The 19,146-nt window shown below is 37.6% G+C and overlaps 1 protein-coding gene across 7 annotated transcripts; it reads right to left on the bottom strand.

Annotated features, from left to right (window-relative positions):
* Positions 1-949: 949 nt before the first annotated feature.
* INSIG1 (insulin induced gene 1) lies at positions 950-17,050 on the bottom strand. 7 transcript variants are annotated; one of them, XM_074267330.1, is made up of 7 exons: positions 16,900-17,029; positions 15,698-15,824; positions 15,177-15,604; positions 12,323-12,447; positions 9,825-9,991; positions 8,105-8,204; positions 950-3,023 (listed from the first exon to the last, which is right to left on the bottom strand). In XM_074267330.1, the coding sequence occupies exons 3-7, from the start codon at positions 15,571-15,573 to the stop codon at positions 2,994-2,996; spliced, it is 819 nt and encodes a 272-aa protein (XP_074123431.1). In that variant the 5' UTR covers positions 15,574-15,604; positions 15,698-15,824; positions 16,900-17,029; the 3' UTR covers positions 950-2,993. The 7 variants fall into 7 exon arrangements, with proteins under 7 accessions (XP_074123431.1, XP_074123435.1, XP_074123428.1 ...); XM_074267334.1 differs by having other exon boundaries at positions 15,698-15,840; positions 16,900-16,996; XM_074267327.1 differs by having other exon boundaries at positions 16,646-16,907.
* Between the last annotated feature and the right edge of the window lie 2,096 nt (positions 17,051-19,146).

The following is a 19,146-nucleotide window of genomic DNA, read 5'->3' on the forward strand; positions in this document are numbered from 1 at the left end:
ATCAAATAAATATATAAATCCTGGGAGCCCATCAAGGTTCAAATTCTCTGAATTTATGTGTTCACTATCTTGTGGACAGTTTAGTTTCCCATTTAGTCTACACCAAACAATGCCAAAGTATGAACCAAAAGTAGAATTAAATGTTCTTCAGTGACATGTTACATAATAAATTATATTGCTTATAATTTAGGTAAAATTATAAAGCTTAAATCTGTACCCTTCTCCCACCTTAGTGGTTTTTCTTTTGAGTCTCCTGTTTGCCTATGATTATACACCAACTTCCAAAAGCAATTTACAATTTCAAAATACATCCAAGAAAATAGGTAAACAATCCTTACACTTTAATGTATTTTACTACACTTTAATTTTAAAATAAGAACTAAATTATGGCATATTTCAAGGTATGTCATTATTCTCAAGGTGAGGAGAGCAAAATGCATTGTCAAATTAGAATTTCCTAATTTTTCTTAAATGTTTTTAAAAAAACTTGTTCTTAATGGATCAAAATCTTAACAGACCATTTGTTATGTATTACATATTTATGTTCCATCTTCCCTTTAGATCCCAAAAGACTATGAGTTCCTCAGACAGGGAAAAATTCTTGCTTTCTTGTGTGGTGAAAAAGAAAAGGACAATGGTGTTTTTACTCCTATTTCATGATGAGAGGAGGTAAATCATAAAATTTCACATTCTTCCCACCTACTTAAATCTGGATTATTTTAAGAGTATTCCTTGGGAATCATTTCTTTCATTCTCTAGGATAAGGGCAGAAATGTACCTAGTAATTATTTTACCAAGTGGTTATGTTGAAATTCAATATCTATTAGCACAAGCATTCAATACCTAGAAAAATGATTTTATCCCCAATTTGGCATTTGTCTTTTTAAACTGAGTACACTGAAAAACATGGACTTTTTTCCCTTAAAAAAAAATTCCACAAGCACAATCATTGGTCTTGAATCTTTTAATAAGTTCTTGAAATAATAGTAAAAAAAAAAAAAATGCAAAAAAACACCACTCTGTTGGAAAACTTCTGTATCAAGGTGAATCTTCCTAAATGTTCAAATTCAGAATAGTGCAAATTTTGTTCATAAATTTTTACAAACTCAGATCACTTTGGTTTGTTTACTTGCTACAAATATTGGCAAAAACAACTTCAAGATTCACATTTTGGCTGTATTAAATCTAATAGGTATAGAATAATTTCTAGTTTAACTGAGAAAAATAAACACTTACTGCTTATGCATGATCAAGTTTAAATTTGTATATTCAATTACTGCATGTTGCTAATTACTTCTGGTTTTGAAAGGAATATCTATTTTGAAAACAAAACATTTTCACATCACTATTTTCAATTTTAGAATATTCATAAGGGATCCTTTAACAAGTTGAGAATCGCCCCACTTTTGCAACTTTCCTCTAAAGTAATCAGTTACAGCTTTCTAGAGTTTTGCACCAAGAGCATTTATATTTTCCTCAAAAAAAAGAGAGAAAAAAAAGGAGGACGGACCACCACATAAATATACATACAAAAAAAATACACATTCTTAGACTAATAGCCCAAGATTCCATTTTGTTGACCGGTAACATCAATTTAAAAGGACAGCCAATTAATCAAATATGAAAATCATCTTAAGATTTGAAACAAACCAAAAACATTTACAATGCATAATACAAAAAAAAAAAAAATCAATTTATCTTAAGTAAAAATTACAACTATACCATAACCACAAAACTGGAGTTTCTCAAAGGATTAGGGTTCAAACAGAAGGCACAACAATAAAATATCTTTTCTCATGAAAGAAATTATTGCTGAAATTTGCCTCCATGCAGTACTGAAATGAATGCTGAACCCTTAACATCGCATATGAAAAAAAAAAAAAAAAAAAAAGAATAAATATTGAAGAGAATACAAGGCTCAGATTGGTTTTAATATACATTGCACTTAAGTTTTAAGACCCAATAGTTGCAAATTAGGTCTCATGTGGTCTATGCCATTAACTGAATACATTGTGCTCACCAATATAATTGATATTTAGAAACACCAAATGTTTAATGCAGTGACATATGCATTCTTCTTTTTACAAGGCAATCACAGATTGCAAATCCTATAGGGCTGTGAAAAAAGTTGCAATCTCTATTCTATAGTAACAGAGAAATACAGAAATAATTTCGGCTCATTTAGAATGAAGCAAATGGCAGAGATCCATAGTTACTGTTAAATGTCTACAGATCTCAAGAGAGAATTCAATAATCAGAGGTGAAAATGTCAGCCACATACCACATTGAAGAACTGACTTTTCATTGCCATTTGCTTCCAATAAGATTGTCTACATAAAACTTCACTAAGATAAAAAGTATAGTTGATATACTGCTGATATACTTGAGTGTATGGGTGTGTATGTGCGCTATTGCAGCATTAAGATGAGGGCACAATTCTTGAAGCATTAAGTTAATGCTACAACCTGACATGGATCACCTCTACTTTTTTTTTTTTGTTTGTTTGAAACACAACCCTATTTTTAATCTTCTGGTTAAATATTATTCCTATTACACCATACCTCACCTTTGTTGAGCACCATCAATCTACTCTTTTGGGCACAAATACAATTTAATTTTAGTTCAAGGCTTTGAAATATGGCAACTGTTTCAATAACTTAAATGAAATCTAATACTTGAAGTTCCCCAACACAATTTAGTATTAAATCCTTCCAGGGCACAGCCAGGTACAAATGCTTATGCAGTAAATCGAGGTAAGATTTTAAGATAAGCAGTTATTTTTTTCCACTTGGCTATTCTAAAATAGATCCACCATTTTAACCCCTCCCCACTCCACCCTCACCCTTCTGGGTCCTCCCCTCTCAGGTCATTTGTGCAATTGGCCAAATCTAAATAGATTCTTCAGGGTAAAAAAAAAATCTTCAGTCACAATCCATATCACAGGTTCTTCCCAACTTTGCTTCAATATTGGCATCTGGGAGTCTTGATGTTAGTTAGTCACTATGCGGCTTTTCAGGAATACCCTACAGAAAGGCAAAGAAAGATAATGAACACAATGTACTCCATCTTTTACTTTGAAACACTGGTGATTTGAACCAGCAGCTTTTTTGGACTTTCTTACTATATACACACACACACACTTTTTTTGTGTGTGAGGCAATTGGGGTTAAGTGACTTGCCTAGGGTCACACAGCTAGTATGTGTTAAATGTCTGAGACCCCATTTGAATTCAAGTCTTCTTGACTTCAGGGCCAGTGGTCTATCCACTGTACCACCTAGTAGCCCCACAATTTTTTAAACACTGTGTACATATATGTACACAAATACACATATACAAACACAAATTCTGAGAGAGAGAAGAGTATAAATAGCAATATTCTAAGTCAACAAAGAATATACCAATGAACAGAGTGTGAATAGGGTAGGAACCTACCTTCTTTGGCTAAATATTTCAAGGAAATGCACTGTTTGAACCAGTTTGTTAAATTACAGTGAAGGGAGATTTCTGATAGCTTATTTACCAATAAGATATTATCAAATCTATTCCTCTCAAAAGGAGAGGTGAAGCAATATTCTGAAGGAGAATTAGTTTTATTCAAACTAATTTTTACACATGTACTTAAGGAGAACAAAGGGCTCATGCTTAATTTCTTGGGAGAATCAGATCTTCAACTGTATCAGGATGTTAGCAGAATCATGAAACATTAGGATGGACATTCAACAACTTTTGTCAGCTGATTATGCTTTAGAAACACACAGATAAGATGAAACTTACTAGTGAGAACAAGCAGCATGTAAAATACTACATGACTGATGAATTGATAAGTCTGAGGATCATTATGAAAACCTATACAAAGGGAATCTGATAGAAAGGGAACAGATTCATCAACAATTGAGAACTATTAAGTGGTCACACGAAATTCAAATGATCTTTTATCAATGTAAAAAGAATTTTGCATATCTGTGGGAATAATATGAATATGGCAACTATTAAAGGTCTTCAGAAAAAGCAGTAACATCTAAAAAGCATAAAATAGGCCTCACAATTGGCTTCTTAAAAAGTTTCATTAGTATCATCTCTAGATTATACATTAAATGGAATGATATTTCATATTATATAGGTCCACTAGCAAAGAACTGATGATTTATGGCCATCCCATGTGCCTGGAATCTATTCCTCTTTACTTTTTAAAGAATCCCTTTTTTCCTTGAGGAAAAAATCTCCCTCACACACCTTCCCCAACTGCTAGTGCCCTCCTTCCCAAATTACCTTGTATTAATTTAATTGCTGTGAATAACATTGAATCCATTAGTTTTGTATTTAAGATGCTGTACATATTTTTCTTATGTACTTGACATCTCCTTGATTACCACACCATCAGTTCAATGTGAGTAGAGTAGTAGGTGCTACATAGATTCTTGATAATTAATACAGTTCTTTTTTGCTAAGATGGATTCAAAGGAGGAACGACAGAAGACATCTTAGCAGGTCCTGTAAGAAATTCTATATAGAAAACTGAAACACGATTTTAGGTAAACGTAGAAATCAGTATAGAATGGTAGCTCAATAAAAAATAGGCAGATGACAAACAAAAGATAAACAAAATCAGCCAGTAGCATTAACAATCAGAAATGAAGGGACTATAGTCATTTATGATTTTGAACCATAGTTCAGAACAGACTCTATAGAAAATGGTTATAAACCTAAATGAAAGTTGTTTTTATGTGTCTAATGTGAAAGAGACTTTTGGCTTTTCTGCCAAATCTACAAATTAAAAAAAAGAAGTGTAAAAAACCTTATCTCTGAATACAAAGAGCAGTAATGTGGTGATAAGGAGGGAGAAAGAGAGAGAGAACACAACCAGCTGGATCCATACTGTAATTAACACCAGCTTCTACTAGAAATTCATTTTAATGTTATCCCTTATATACTACCTAAAACAGGAGGAAAAAAAGACACAAAATAGAAGAAAGAAATGTCAGAACTTTAAAAGAACCAAGAAAAAAAGGGAGACTGAATCCACTGGAAGAAAAAAAAAATCACTAACATGAATTGGCTTTGCCTTGGGCTCCTCTAGTTCTTTTTAAGTTAAATCTTTCTGTGAACTAGGTGAATTATGTCTTTAATCTTTTTTTCCTGCCTTATCTTTCTTAGTACTGTCCAGTCCATTCTAAAAATTCTCTTTCTTTTAAAAGATATTTTAGAGATTTTTTTTTATTATATCAAGCTATAATTGTTAATGACAATTATGAAATTGAATTAGAGAAATAGTAAGAAAGATACCTTTGGGTAAACACATGATCATAACCTCTAATCACATTAGCAGATAGCCTTGATGAATTGCTAATGGCTGAAAAAAATTCAGCAGAACTCTCTAAGCAACTTTCTAGTGAAAAATTACTTTAAACATAATAAAAACCCTCAGATATCAGATATAAATAAGTCAAATGGGCCTTTAGTGGATAGTGGAAGCCTTTCCAGATTAGCCAGAGTTATTACTAAGTCTCTCAGAATCCAGGATAATTTTCTGGGAGTAAAGGAATGAAGCTATCATTTAAAAATTATGTAATTGTTCTTTCACTAAAAAGGTGTGCACTGATACCTCACAATAGTATAGAGATGGGTTCTCGAAGCTATGTCAACAGTGTATGATCTTGGGCAGGTCTTGCCAAGTTTGAAAGCTTACCAATAATGGACAGTCTGTCATTAGGGCCAGCCTACTTATGTTCATAGGAGATCAACATTAGGTTGGTTGCTTTTTGGGGGGGGAGGGGGGCCGCCATAGCAGCTTAAGACAACCATGAACTTAAAGGACATAGTGATCTGGATTAGTCAAGGAGACCTTAACTGATGAAATCCTACAAACAGTGCAGTATTACAGCTTCTAAATTTCCTTCATTTTTTAAACTGCTTTAAATTTTGAAGTTCTGGTCTTGACACTTCTCTGGAAATAATATAAGCCCAGAACATGCTTATTTTGCAATCTATACTATACACTATGACCAAATTCCAGTATTATAATGAAAAAATACTACAGTAATTCTATTCAGCTTTTCACAAATATGTCACTGCTCTATCCAACTGTTCCTAGTAACAAAGTTTATCCTGATATCAGTACTTAATAAAACCATACATGGCAGGAGCTTCATTCGCAAAGGCAGATTTTCCTTATCCTATTCAGTTTATTAAGATCCTTTATAAGGCCTTTTACATTCTTTAATTCCCATTACCAACATCATTATCCCATGATCATGCCAAAGGAGGGTGCTGGATATAGTCACAGAATCTAGGTTTAAATCTCTACCTTGGGCAGATCACTGGGCCTCAGTTTCTTCACAATGAAAAAGGAGAAACTGGACAAGACAATCAATATGATCCTATGAATATCATAAATCTACTTTCTGCTTTCTCCTAGGTTATTTACATGACTACCTCAAGGACGGGCGATTTCAGTGGGAGTACTCTTTCAGCCCCACTTCCAACAAATTACAGATTTTAACTCTTCAGATTCTTAACAGATTGCTTTTATAAATCACTGGCTCAAAAATCAGCTCATGTCCAAACTCCTGGTAACGAGTCTCAGTGTACTTAATTAGGATGGTACTTAGACAACATAAATACAGCCCTCTGATAGACCAAAACTCAATGTCATTTCATCTCAATATAATCTGCCAAAGCTTGTGCTCTGTAACCATAGCTTTCGAGAATCCAGTATCACTTACTTGCTTCATGAGCCACTGGATTAAGATTTTAATTGATATCACCAAATTAATGTTCTTAAAATACTCTTTTGTCATCTTCCCACTCAAAACCCTTCAGTGGCTTCCTATTATTACATATACAAGTCTCTTCCTCTACAACCTCCTACACTACTATCAACTAATCTAAATAAATCTTGCTTCTATGCCCTTGCTGTCATGGCTCCCCCGTGTCTCAGGTGATCCTCCCAATTCTTTCATCTCTAATTCCTACCACTGCTTCTTCTCAACCACCTTAGCTCTGTGTGATCAACTAAGCTTTTCAGGGCACTTATTGTCTGTAGTAATCATCTCTTATTTAACAATGTCTTCTCTCCCTTCTTCTTAGATGTTTGGGTTAAAAATAATTAGAACCCCTACAGAAAGCTCTTGACCTGTAAGATATTAGGATAGTATTGGCTAAATATGTAATATGTATTTTTTTATGATGAATGACATTAGTTTAATCAAAATGTTTACATTCCTATAATTTTCCAACAGGCATCTTAGTACGCTCAATTATGTTTCAGATTACCAGTAAATTCTCAAAAAAAAAAAAAAAAAAAAAAAAAAGATTTTAATTCAATTGAATGCCACATCATGATTTTAGAGAAATAAGAGAATATGTGAAATCAAAGGACAAGAGAATATCAAACTACAGAAAGATTGGCAATCACTGACTTAATAAAACTGTTACAATAAGTTAACAAAGACAAATTGCTTTAGTTATTTTTCCTGTAGTCAGTACTTATTCACTTAATATTTGACTCTTATAAAGTGTATAAAATTTGCGATTTAATTTCTATTTAATCTCCAATTTTGGTTGTATATATTCTAAATTCTTTCCTTAAATTTTATGGTTAAATAACAAAACAAAACAAAACAAAACAAAAAAAAAAAAAAAAAAAAAAAAGGTTCTTAAAGATCTGAGTATACTAGAACAGAAAATTATTTAATGGCATAGATACCTGTTTTTATTCTGAAAACCTGATTTAGTAACTACTGATACTAACTTTATATATGATATCACCACATGTTGGGAAAACTACTTATACTCTCCCACACTAACCTAATAACCTATTAATTTCATAAATTGTTGCTACAGAATACATTAAAAATACATGTAAACATATGGAGATAAATGGAAATATCTATATATCTCATTCAAATTTCAATTCTCACCAAATTTTTTAATCAGTAGTCAACAGCAGAATGCCTGATAATACATCTAATGAATAGTAAGCAGTAGGGTAAGAACATTGAAAAACCTTTTTTTGAAGTTACAGAAAATAAATGATCAAGTCATTATAATTTGTCTAGTTGAAATAAACTTTACAAGACTATATAATGATTTTATTTATCATACCATAGCCAGTTGTCGTCCTATGTTTCCTACTGTCACACCACCTGAGAAAAAAATACACGGCAACCAAGAACGGATATAAAGAAAATCAGGAGATGTATACCTAGAGCAAAAGAAAAAAAAAGATTTTTACTAAGTAACCGGCATGTCAATTCCACTAAAACATCGTTATAAGGAAAAAATTATTTCAATTCAGTATGTGGACAGTTTTAAAAAGCATCATTGGAGACCACACTTGATTCATTAAAGGCAAGCACAAAGCCTTTATGATTGAACCATCATATCATGAAATAATAGATCCATATATATATATATATATATATACACGTGAATAAGAAATTCAGGGACAAGGCAGAATATCTTTTTTGTTTTTAAATCCAATATATGCACACACATACAATTATCTTGCTGCACAAGAAAAATCAAATCAATCAAACCAGAAAAGAAAATTAGAAAGAAAATACAATGCAAGCAAACAATAACAAAAAGAGTAAAAAAATGCTATGTTAATCCACATTCAGTTCCCACAGTCCTCTCTCTGGGTGTAGATGGCTTTCTTCATCATAAGATCATTGGAATTGGAATCAATCATCTCATTGTTGAAGAGAGCCATGTCCTTCAGAACTGATCATCATATAGTCTTGTTGATGCCATATATAATGATCTCCTGGTCTTGCTCATTTCACTTAGCATCATTTCATGTAAGTCTCTCCAGGCCTCTCTGAAATCATCCCGCTGGTTGTTTCTTATAGAATAATAATATTCCATAACATTCATATGCCACAATTTATTCAGCCATTCTCCAACTGATGGGCAACCACTCAGTTTCTTGTTTACCACTACATAAAGAGCTAAGGCAGAATGTCTTTATAGAACTTCATGCCACAATTATGAGATTAGAGAAATCAGCATAAGCACATATAAGCATATGAAAATAAAAACAAGTTCCAATATTCTAAAGCACAGATTGCTTTAAAAAGTTAAATTTTAAACCCAGTAGTAGCTTATATCCCAAGGAAATACTAAAGAAGGGAAAGGGACCTGTATGTGCCAAAATGTTTGTGGCAGCCCTTTTTGTAGTGGCTAGAAACTGGAAGATGAATGGATGGTCCATCAATTGGAGAATGGTTGGGTAAATTATGGTATATGAAGGTTATGGAATATTATTGCTCTGTAAGAAATGACCAGCAGGATGACTACAGAGAGGATTGGAGAGACTTACCTCAACTGATGCTGAGTGAAATGAGCAGAACCAGGAGATCATTATACACTTCAACAACAATACTGTATGAGGATGTATTCTGATGGAAGTGGCTATCTTCAACATAGAGTAGAGCTAATCCAATTCCAATTGATCAATGATGGACAGAATCATCTACATCCAGAAAAGGAACACTAGGAAATGAGTGTGAACTGTTAGCATTTTTTGTTTTTCTTCCCAGATTAGTTTTACCTTCCAAATACAATTCTTCCTTTGCAACAACCAACAACAAAATTCAGTTCTGCACATATATATTGTACCTAGGATATACTATATTTAATATGTATGGGAATGCCTATCATCTAGGGGAGGGGGTGAAGGGAAGGAAGGGAAAATTCGGAATAGAAGGGAGTACAAGGGATAATGTAAAAAAAATTACCTATGCATATGTACTGTCAAAAAAAAAAGTTATAATTATAAAATTAATTTTAAAAAAAAGTTAATTTTTAAAATAATACTCACTGATAAACACCATTATACACAAGAAACTGAGTGATCAGAGTTGCTAGAAATGCTATTGTAATTCCAAGCCCAAGGCCACTTCTTGACCGATCAAAAGTCCACCAAAGGCCCAAAGACAAAGCAGCTAAAGTCAATGACAGTTGAACATTATTGGCAAAATCCAGTTTCTGATTATGTGGAAGTCAAGGAAAAGTTTGATAGCTATTTAACATTAAGAGTAACTTTTGGCAAACTACTTATATACTACATTAAGTTTATACCCATGGAGTTTAGAGCTGAAAAAGAACTTTAGAAAATTACATGGTCCAATTCCCCCTTTTCATATAAGGCAATTAATTAAGATGAAGAGATTCTCTTTGTTTATTCAAATCCTGGGAGTCATAACTTAGGTCATCTCTGACTCTCAATCTAGCATTAAGCTTCAGGTTTTTTGAGGGAGGTAAGGCTCAAGGTAAGGGAGAGGCAGAACAACTACTTAGGATTCAGTGTGAAATTTTTTAGCCAACTAGAAAAAAGTTTATTGATTTAACAGATGGAAAGACCTTGTTGGACACAGAGCTATTTATGAATATCATGACATCTGGAAATGTTTCCATTATTACTGAGCCCAAAATTTCGTACAAAGTTCTTTTCCTTACTAAATGTGTAATTCTCCTATAATGTTTCCATAATGAAGCAGTAAGCCTTTAACAAGTTATATGCAACATTATTTTACTTCTTTTCTATAATCAATATCAAGTTAGAAATAATTTTAAGAGAAGAATCAAATGAGTATTTTATTAACACTTAGCAGGGTACATAGTTCAGAATAGCATCAGGGAAAAAAAATACTCATTCCAGAAATCTGTATAGACAGCAGCTATTTACAATTCAATATAATATTACTGTCAGGAACAAAACATGATTTATTTGTGAGACTAAAAAGCTAGAACAAAAAAAACTTTTCCTTGTAACCAATATTTTCACACAGAGATTTGTAATAAAGTTCAAAAACTACGGAATTATCTAGTCAGTCATTTTCCATGAAAAATCAATATTCTGGCTTGGCTTTCCATAGGCAGGACTAAGCAGCAGCTAGAGTAGAGTAAGGACCTTCTGTCAGCTATTGGGCTTACTATGGACACATAATTAAACTTACGTGGTACAATGGATGTAGTATTGGGCTGGAAAAAACAAATTCAAATTTAGCCTCAGAGGGAAGTTTTCTGTTACATTATATTGCTTTCCTAGTCTGAAAGTACATCTAAGATTTCTTAATGGATCCATTAAATTCAACTATATACTATAGCTATAATGTAGATTTTAAATCACCCTAGATGAATAAATGCATTGTATAAACTTGAGCAAATCAATTAATTTCATCTGTAAAATGTGGATGCTATTATCTCTCTTATCTCTCTCTCAATATTTTATATATATATATATATATATATAATATATATATATAGCACCTATATATCTCCCAGAGTTATATTGAGAATCAAACAACATAACAATTGTAAAGCATTTAACAGTGCAGGGACATGAGTGCTATATAAATATTATTATTACTATTATTGCTACCTATTAACGCTTTGTTAGCATAAAGAACAATTTTACCTTTAATTCTCATTACTATTGAAGAGTAGTCAAGAAATAAAAGACTTTATTAGATGGGGTATTTTGAGAACATCTAGTCCATAGGATTATAGATTTATAGTTAAAAAGGATTTTAGAGGTCATGTAGTCCAACTGTTTTATTTTATAGATGTAGAAGCTGAAGCCCAGGAAGAGTAAAAGATTTGCCTGAAAAGTATATCTAAGTACATCATATAAAGTCGATTATCAAAGCAGAGACTAGGTAGGGTTTCTATCTCTAGACTCAACCAATGTTCTTTTCACTTCCAAGTCTGGAAGTGCATCTAATAAAAAATGTTTTATGGATTCATTAAATTCAACTATTCCTTCATCTACAATGTGAATTTAAAACCACTCTAGAGTATTAAAAAAATATTGCATCCTAGGGAAAAAAAAAAGATAAAAAAGTAAAATATTTTATTCTCTTAAATCTACGAAGACATCTCTCCAAATTTACAGAATTTGTAAAGTTGAGAATCATTAGTTTAACCAGAGATTACTATGAAGATTAAATAAATTGACAGAATCCACAAAGACTGATTCGGGATTAGAGATTTCCTTCAAAATAATAAATTGTCAAGTAAGTACTTTTTGCTTATGATTTCTTATGCTTATATTTGAGAGTTTACAAAAAAAATCAATGCTAGTATGGCATTCTCCTTGTGCAACCCCTATTTAAATATCCTGAAATCATGTTTAGGAAACTCTGGATTAGATGATCCATGGGTTCCTTTCCTAATCTAATATTCCATATAGTAGCTTGTTTATTAATTTGTATGATCAGCTTAAAAAAAAAAAAGTAGCTTTAAGGAAAAACAAAACACCAATTCTCAAAATTACCTAAGGCAACACCCCACAGATACAGAATATTTCAAGGATACAGCACTTGCATGGTTAATACCAACAAACACTGCTATGCAGCGCATTACACTGGCCCACTCTCTCTTAAACTTGTGAGGTTCTCCAAGGTGACTGTCAATACAGGGATAGAGCAAACCAACAACAGCTGTATAGGGAAAAAAAATGAAAAAACACAAGATTGTTAAAGAATAATGTGCAGTACTACTCAAACAAGTCCCTTTTTAGAAGTATTTGATATCACAACACTTAGACTGAAATTTTAACAAATTAAACGGAAAAAAACAAGAGAATAGCTATTTCTGAAGGATTCTAAAAAGACCTTGCTATTGTGAAAAAAATGAGTTATGATTGGATTAAGTTAAAAAAAAAAGTCTGACAACAGAAATGTGAATACGAAATTTAACTGAATTGCCCTGTGTTCAAATTGTCACTCATCTTGAAAATTCCATGAAATAAATGCAACAGGTCAGAAAAGGGAAAGCGATTAATAATGAAGAGTAGCCATAGAAAGTCAGACAGTGTTGGCTCTGACTTGGGTAATTTAATATCTGTTTACATTTATTAACTGTATGACTTTGAGCAATCCCTTTGCCCCCTCTGAACCACTTTAGTAAGGGTTTGAAAATAAGGAACTTTAATTTCCCTTTAAGGATTAAACCCTATCAAAACATTCTATGAACAGTCAATAGCTGGGATATATGCATAGGAGTGGGAAGAATTGTACCATATGTAGGGAGTTAGGTCTGAATAGGGGAAAAGATTCCCACTGGACCTTTTATTTAGGTTAGATATATACTTTTGTTCAGTCGTATCTAACTCTTTGTGACTCCATTTGGGGTTTTCTTGGCAAAGATACCACAGTGGTCTGCCATTTCTTTAGCTCATTTTACAGATGAGGAAACTGAAGCAAACAGGACTAAGTGACTTGCCCAGGGTCACCCAGCTGGTTACATGTCTGAGGTCGAATCTGAACTCAGGAAGATGAATCATTTCCTGACTCCGGCCCAGAGCTCTGTGCACTGCGCCACCTAGCTGATCTAAATATGTACACTAGACCAAAATCATGTATGCTCCTGAAACAGAAGTTCAGACTTGGTACAGCAAGAAAGCAGTTAATGGTACAATTATTAACAGGAAAATAGCAAATATTTTATAAAAATGAAAATTTTATTTCATTATCTAAGAGATGGCATGCACATAGATTTTTGAAAATACCAGGGTACCTGACTTTCCCAACTTTATAATTGGATACCTAGCATTACACATTTGGCTTTTAATTACACTCTCAAATTATTTCTAGCTTAACTGAATTCGATCATTGACTTTAGTCTAAAATATAAACTTTTACCTTACACACTCCAGAAAAATGAAAATTATTTTAAAATGTTTTTGCATTATGTTCTTGGTTCTAGATTTGTCTATGATAAGTTAAACATTGTCTCACCTTACCAAACACACAAAAACCCAAACAATGGGATATAAATGAGGAATTATGTTTTGCATTCTCTGGGATGTCACTACTATATATGTTGAAGGATAATCTTCAGTTCTATTCCAACTCTAGTTTTTTACATGTCACATTTCCACATACTCACAATGTTGAAATTTCAAATCTGGGATCATTCTTAAAACATGAAAAACTTTTAAAAAGGGGCAATTTTAAGCAGTCATATATGATGTTTACTTGTGTTCAGATAATCAGAAATTGAACTCCCTCCCAAAAAAATAGCTACAACAAACGAAGCTTAAATTATTGCATTTTTGTTGATTAAAACACTCAGATTAGCTGTCTCCCCCCAAGATTTTCTCTGCTCTCAGCAACACAACTTACAAAAAAAAATCTTTATTTTGTTAAAATAAACCTGATTTAGCTAACACAACTGACTTTGTAACTCCAGTCAAATCACAACTTCTCAGGGTCCCCAAACAACCTTTTAATATATGTTCTTGCAAAGCCAGTGCCATGCTTCACTGTTAGGTGTCATGCTACACTGTTAGGTGTAGCACCCCTCTTGATAGCTCCCTATATGCCAAAGAAAAATGGAGTCACTTATAGAGCTAAAAACAAATTCTTAGAAATAAATACTAAATCAATCTAATCACAGAAACAAATTATTTAAAAACCAAGTTTTAAAAATGTTTCACTCCTTTAGCTAAGTTTCATCTTTTTATTACATCATTTACCTTTCTTTGTTAAAAAATTTTTTTAAGTTAGTGGTTCTAATTAAATAATACAAAGGCATCCATGTACTTGTTTTAGAAAGTCATGATACAGTTCTAGGAAAAAGGCTTGGCTTTTGGCTACAGTTGACTGGGCTATTTTGGCATAAGGAAATGCATAAGTTCCTCCCCCAGCAACCTCCTTCCAAGCACATGTGACTGACTTGTTTTCAGTTCTCCAGCAGTGTAGCATGTTCACTTGGGGAACCAATAGCAACCAAGCATCATGGCTCACCAGTTCTAATGACGGCCAATCACAGGGCAGCTAGCTCCTGATGACACATGTCTGCTGCTGCACTAGAATCAAAGGTTGTCCTCAGGCTGCCTGAGGGAAGTAGGAAGAGGCCACATCACAAGAACCTATCCCAGTATCTTATCTCCTTACCTCATCTCCATCCTTAGACTTCCTCAAACTTTGCCCCAGAAGCTCTTTTTAGACTGGCTCTTAAGGTTTGGAATTAATGCCATGCTGCCTTACTAAGAACCTACACTAATAAGTTCTTGTTACAAACTGTAATTAAAACACTGAAGTGTGAGATAGTTTACTATGTGACATTGGCATAAATTTCCCCCCAGGTTTTTGTTCTTGGGCAAGAATTAATTAAGCCTGCCATCTCCATCATTATTTATTTGGAGATCTCTGCCATTACTTACCAGCTGCTGTTCCACAGCACGGAGGAACCCACCAGGCAGAGGAAAAGATTGTGGCGATAACTTCTTCTGGGAAAAGTGTGACATTCCTCTGTATCTGAAGCAAGTTGAGGACCAGGGCTAGGAAGACACCGACTGCAAAGAGCACAACACTTCGCTGCACCAAATGATGGTGCCAACTGTTACTGGGGGATCTGCTGTTAGTGTTCCTGTTGCTGTCTGTGGTTTCAGTGTTGATGGCACCTTGTCCCACCAGTACCAGGGAAGAGCTGGAGACCGAGGGATTTAGCATGTCTCCCACTTTCTCAGTCAGCCTAGCAGTGCCAGCACGGAGGTTGCCTTTATGCCTCCCTCTGGTAGTGTAAGAACAACTCCAGAAGTGTTCGTCTAATCTGGGCATCAGTCACCACCAAAGGTCTTGGAAGAATCTCCTAAAAGAAAATAGGGAAAAGCCGAACAGTGACAAACAATTTCAAAAAGGCAAAAATGATTTCAAGGCATCTGATGTTTCCAGCCCTACTTACTCAAGTTAGACTCAAGGTGACATGCACCGGAACAGATAACACGGCAGTGGTTTGAATGATAAGGCCAGCTCTTGCAGCCGATTCAATGTAGGACCAATGACCTCACCTTTTCCTTAGATTCTTTTAACTGCAAAATGGACATCCTGTTACAAAAAGATCTCCACTCAGCGGCTGTTATGAAATCTAACGGGATCCCTGACCGAGGGCCATAGAGAAGGGACTGTATAAACATTTGCAGGAAGGAACATGCGCAAAATGCTTGGAGCGCTCCCCTCTTAGAAAAGTACAGGTCGGGGAGCTCCCTTCTCCCTTCCCTCCCCAATGCTGTTCTTTATAAACCAACCAAACTTTTTTTCCTCTCCTTGCCTACGGCATGCCGGAGATAAGGCATTTTCACAGGTGCCACGTCCAGCACCCGTCCAACTTTGGGGGAAATCCATCAGTGGACCTAACGCCCCCTCCTAAAAGTCCAAGAACCCATGGGGGCTGTGTCAAGCAACGGCGAAGGCTCGCCTCGCTCCCCCCAGCTGGAAAAACGGCCCATACGGGTCAATTTCTTTCTTTTGCTCTTTTTTTTTTAAAACTTAATAAATGACAGATGCTTTTAGTGGCCTCGAAAATATTTCCCTACATCCTTTAAAGACGTTGGGGGCGGGAAGTCAGCATTTATTAAGCGCCTACCAATTCCGTGCAAGCTCGGCCGGGGATACAAAAAAGCAAAGCTACGTCCATCCCTGCCCTCGGGAAGCTCTCCATCCAGAGACGTGCAAACACTTGGGTCGGGACCAGACACACCGAGCTTGGGAGAGTGGGGGACAAAGCCGCTTGGAAGCTTCCGGGCGCGGGCTGGGAGGATGGAGAGACCCAGGCCTCGGGTTCGGGGATGGGGCTCCCAGGCACCCACGACCCCCGAGACCGGGAACAGCCCTCCTTCGGGGCCCTCCTTACCTGCAGGAGAGGCGAGGGACCAGAGGCCTGTCCGGCGGAGGAAGATGAAGAGAAAGAAGAGGAGAAGGAAGAGGAAGAGGAGAAAGATGAGGAGGACGACGACCGAGGATGGAGGTTGGATAAGGAGGAGGAGGAGGAGGAGGAGCAGCGTCGGCCTGGTCTCCAAAGTTTCGCCTACAGCGTCGAGCCGGCGCTAAAAGGTTTATATCGACACACGCGAAGCCCCCGAATCACGTTACCAAGTCCCAACCTACCCGAAAGCAAGTCGGGCCCCAGCCACGGCCCCTCCCTCCCCGCGCTGACCGGGCGAGGGGGAGGGACCACCCGGGCGGCGGCGGCGGCGGCGGCGGCTGCGGCGGCGGCGGTAGCGGCCACAGCCACGGCTCAGGCAGCCTCCCCCAGCTCGCCCCGCCCCGCCCCACTCCGCCCCTCCCGGCTCCCGCTCCGCCCCCCTCCTTCTCGCCCAGACGCCCTCCTCCCTCTGCCTCGGCCGGAGCCTGAGGCCACACCTCCTCGTCCCCGCCAGGTAAACATTCGGTCTGGTGAGGCCGTCCCAGCCAATGGGAGACAGGCGGCCCATATGACGTAGGAGACACACCACCCGCCTTTCCAACTGACAGATACGAACCGCTGGGGCGGGAGCGCGAGCCGCGGGCCGAGCGCTAGTGGCGAGGGGGGGGGAAGGGGGCGCCGAGGGGGCGTGGGACCTCAGCGAAGGGAGGGCGTTGTATGTGAGTCTGGTGGGGAGAGAGGCGGGAGGAAAACGCGGGAGCGTGCGCTTACGCACGCACGCGAGCCCGGGCCCGAGCCTCGCGTGTTGGAGAGGGGCTGGGGCGAGTGTAGAGAACGGAACAGTATGAAACAGAACGTTCTGAGACCTAACGCGGGCCAGGCGCGAGCCCCTGCGGGGCGGGGAGGTGGGGAGGGAGGCAGCCCGCGGCGGGTAGCGGAAGAGCCGCGGAGCCGAGCATCTCTTCCCTCTTCTCCTCCCTCTTCCCCTCCCCCGCCCGCGCGCGCCCGGAGTGGGTAGCCGCACTGTGGCGCTTCACCTGCGGGGAGGCCGCCTCACCTTCACGGCCGGCCTCGCGAGGACACGGGATGGATAAAAACTCCTCTCCCCTCCTCCCAGCAGTGAAGCCCGGGGCCACCCAAAAAGGGGCCTGGGGGAGCCGAGGGAGGACGATGGGCTGGAGCCCGACGCCGCTTTTCTGACGGCCTGGGTTCTTTAGCCCACCGTCCTCACGCCCTGGCACTGCGAGCGGTTGCGCCGCCTTTGCGGGATGTTCCCATTACAGGCCCGCATACAGGCTTCCTGGAGTGCCCAGGGCCTGCCCACCTGGCTGGGGGCTCCCATCAGCCGTGCTGACGGGGTTAGGTCAGGTGCATGGGAGGGCGCCCCGCGCTTTATTTACAAAGGAAGGCCCTCTCAGCGTCGGATAGCCTCAGACGAACTTGGAGCTGCTTCCAGGGTCCAAGAATTACAGAATCTGAGGTGGGAGCGTAAACACACACAACTTCTCCCACGTACGCGCGGGCTTCCCCCCTCCTGAGGAGCACCCGCCCACGTTCCACTTAGGTATGGAACCCTAATAGTGGGAAGTGTTCCTGATTTCAACCCTGCATTTACTCGGTGGCTTCCGAGTTATTTTCTGTTCTGCCTCAAGAAGGAAACCGGTTTTTAACAAGTCAGAGATTGCGTTCCCTTCCAGTTTCCTCAGCCCCTCTTGGTTCCCCTCCATCTTGCCCTTCCAAAATGGAGCCCCCAGACATGAACACTGTGTCCTGTGATATGACCAGATGGGCCTATCTCCCAAAGTGTCTCATGGTTAAGGTACCTTAAGGCCACCTATGTTTGGGGTTTGGTTTTTGGTTCTGACTCCCGTATCACTCAGTTAATTAAACTGTAAGCCCCTAACATCTTTCAGCTGAATTGTCTAGTTCAAGCCTTTTTTGTACATATGAAGTTGAATTTTTGAGTATAAAACTCTACATTCATTCCTAATAAGTTTCTTTTTATTGAAGGCGGGCCAGTGCCCCATCCTGGCAAAGCCTTTTTGGGTCCCGATTTGCTCTGCTAACCGACACACTAGCATTGTGACATGAGCAGATTCATTAAGCTTGCCATCTATACCACTGTAGGTGACACACACGTTAGAAATCACAGGACCAAAGGCAGATTGTTACTCCTACCACAGACCTTCCAATTTCCCACTGACACATTTATGACTAATTTGGGGGCCAAATCATTCAACCAATGTTGAATCCATCCAAGGTTCTAACACATCTCACTCTTGTCTGAGGCTAGCGTGAGTCTTTGTCTAAAGTCAAGATATTTTGATAAAGTACTTTTGCTTCAAGGCTTTAAAAAAAAAAAAAAAGCAAAACAAAGATGAAGAAAACCAGTTTTTTCAGGCGTCATCTTTGTTTGAAAACATTTGCTTCTCTCAAACAAACTGGCAGAAACCACTAGAGAAAGCATAAATAATTTGTAACTTTTCAGA

This window comes from Sminthopsis crassicaudata, chromosome 5 (genome assembly GCF_048593235.1).
Source record: "Sminthopsis crassicaudata isolate SCR6 chromosome 5, ASM4859323v1, whole genome shotgun sequence".
NCBI lineage: Eukaryota > Metazoa > Chordata > Mammalia > Dasyuromorphia > Dasyuridae > Sminthopsis > Sminthopsis crassicaudata.

Coding starts and splice junctions, on each gene's coding strand:
- INSIG1 (XM_074267332.1), bottom strand. CDS start 15,573: ATGCCCAGATTAGACGAACACTTCTGGAGTTGTTCTTACACTACCAGA. Junction 8,205..9,824: donor GTGTATAATGGTGTTTATCA/GTGAGTATTATT, acceptor CTTTTGCTCTAG/GTATACATCTCCTGATTTTC. Junction 3,024..8,104: donor TAGGACGACAACTGGCTATG/GTATGATAAATA, acceptor GCCTTTCTGTAG/GGTATTCCTGAAAAGCCGCA.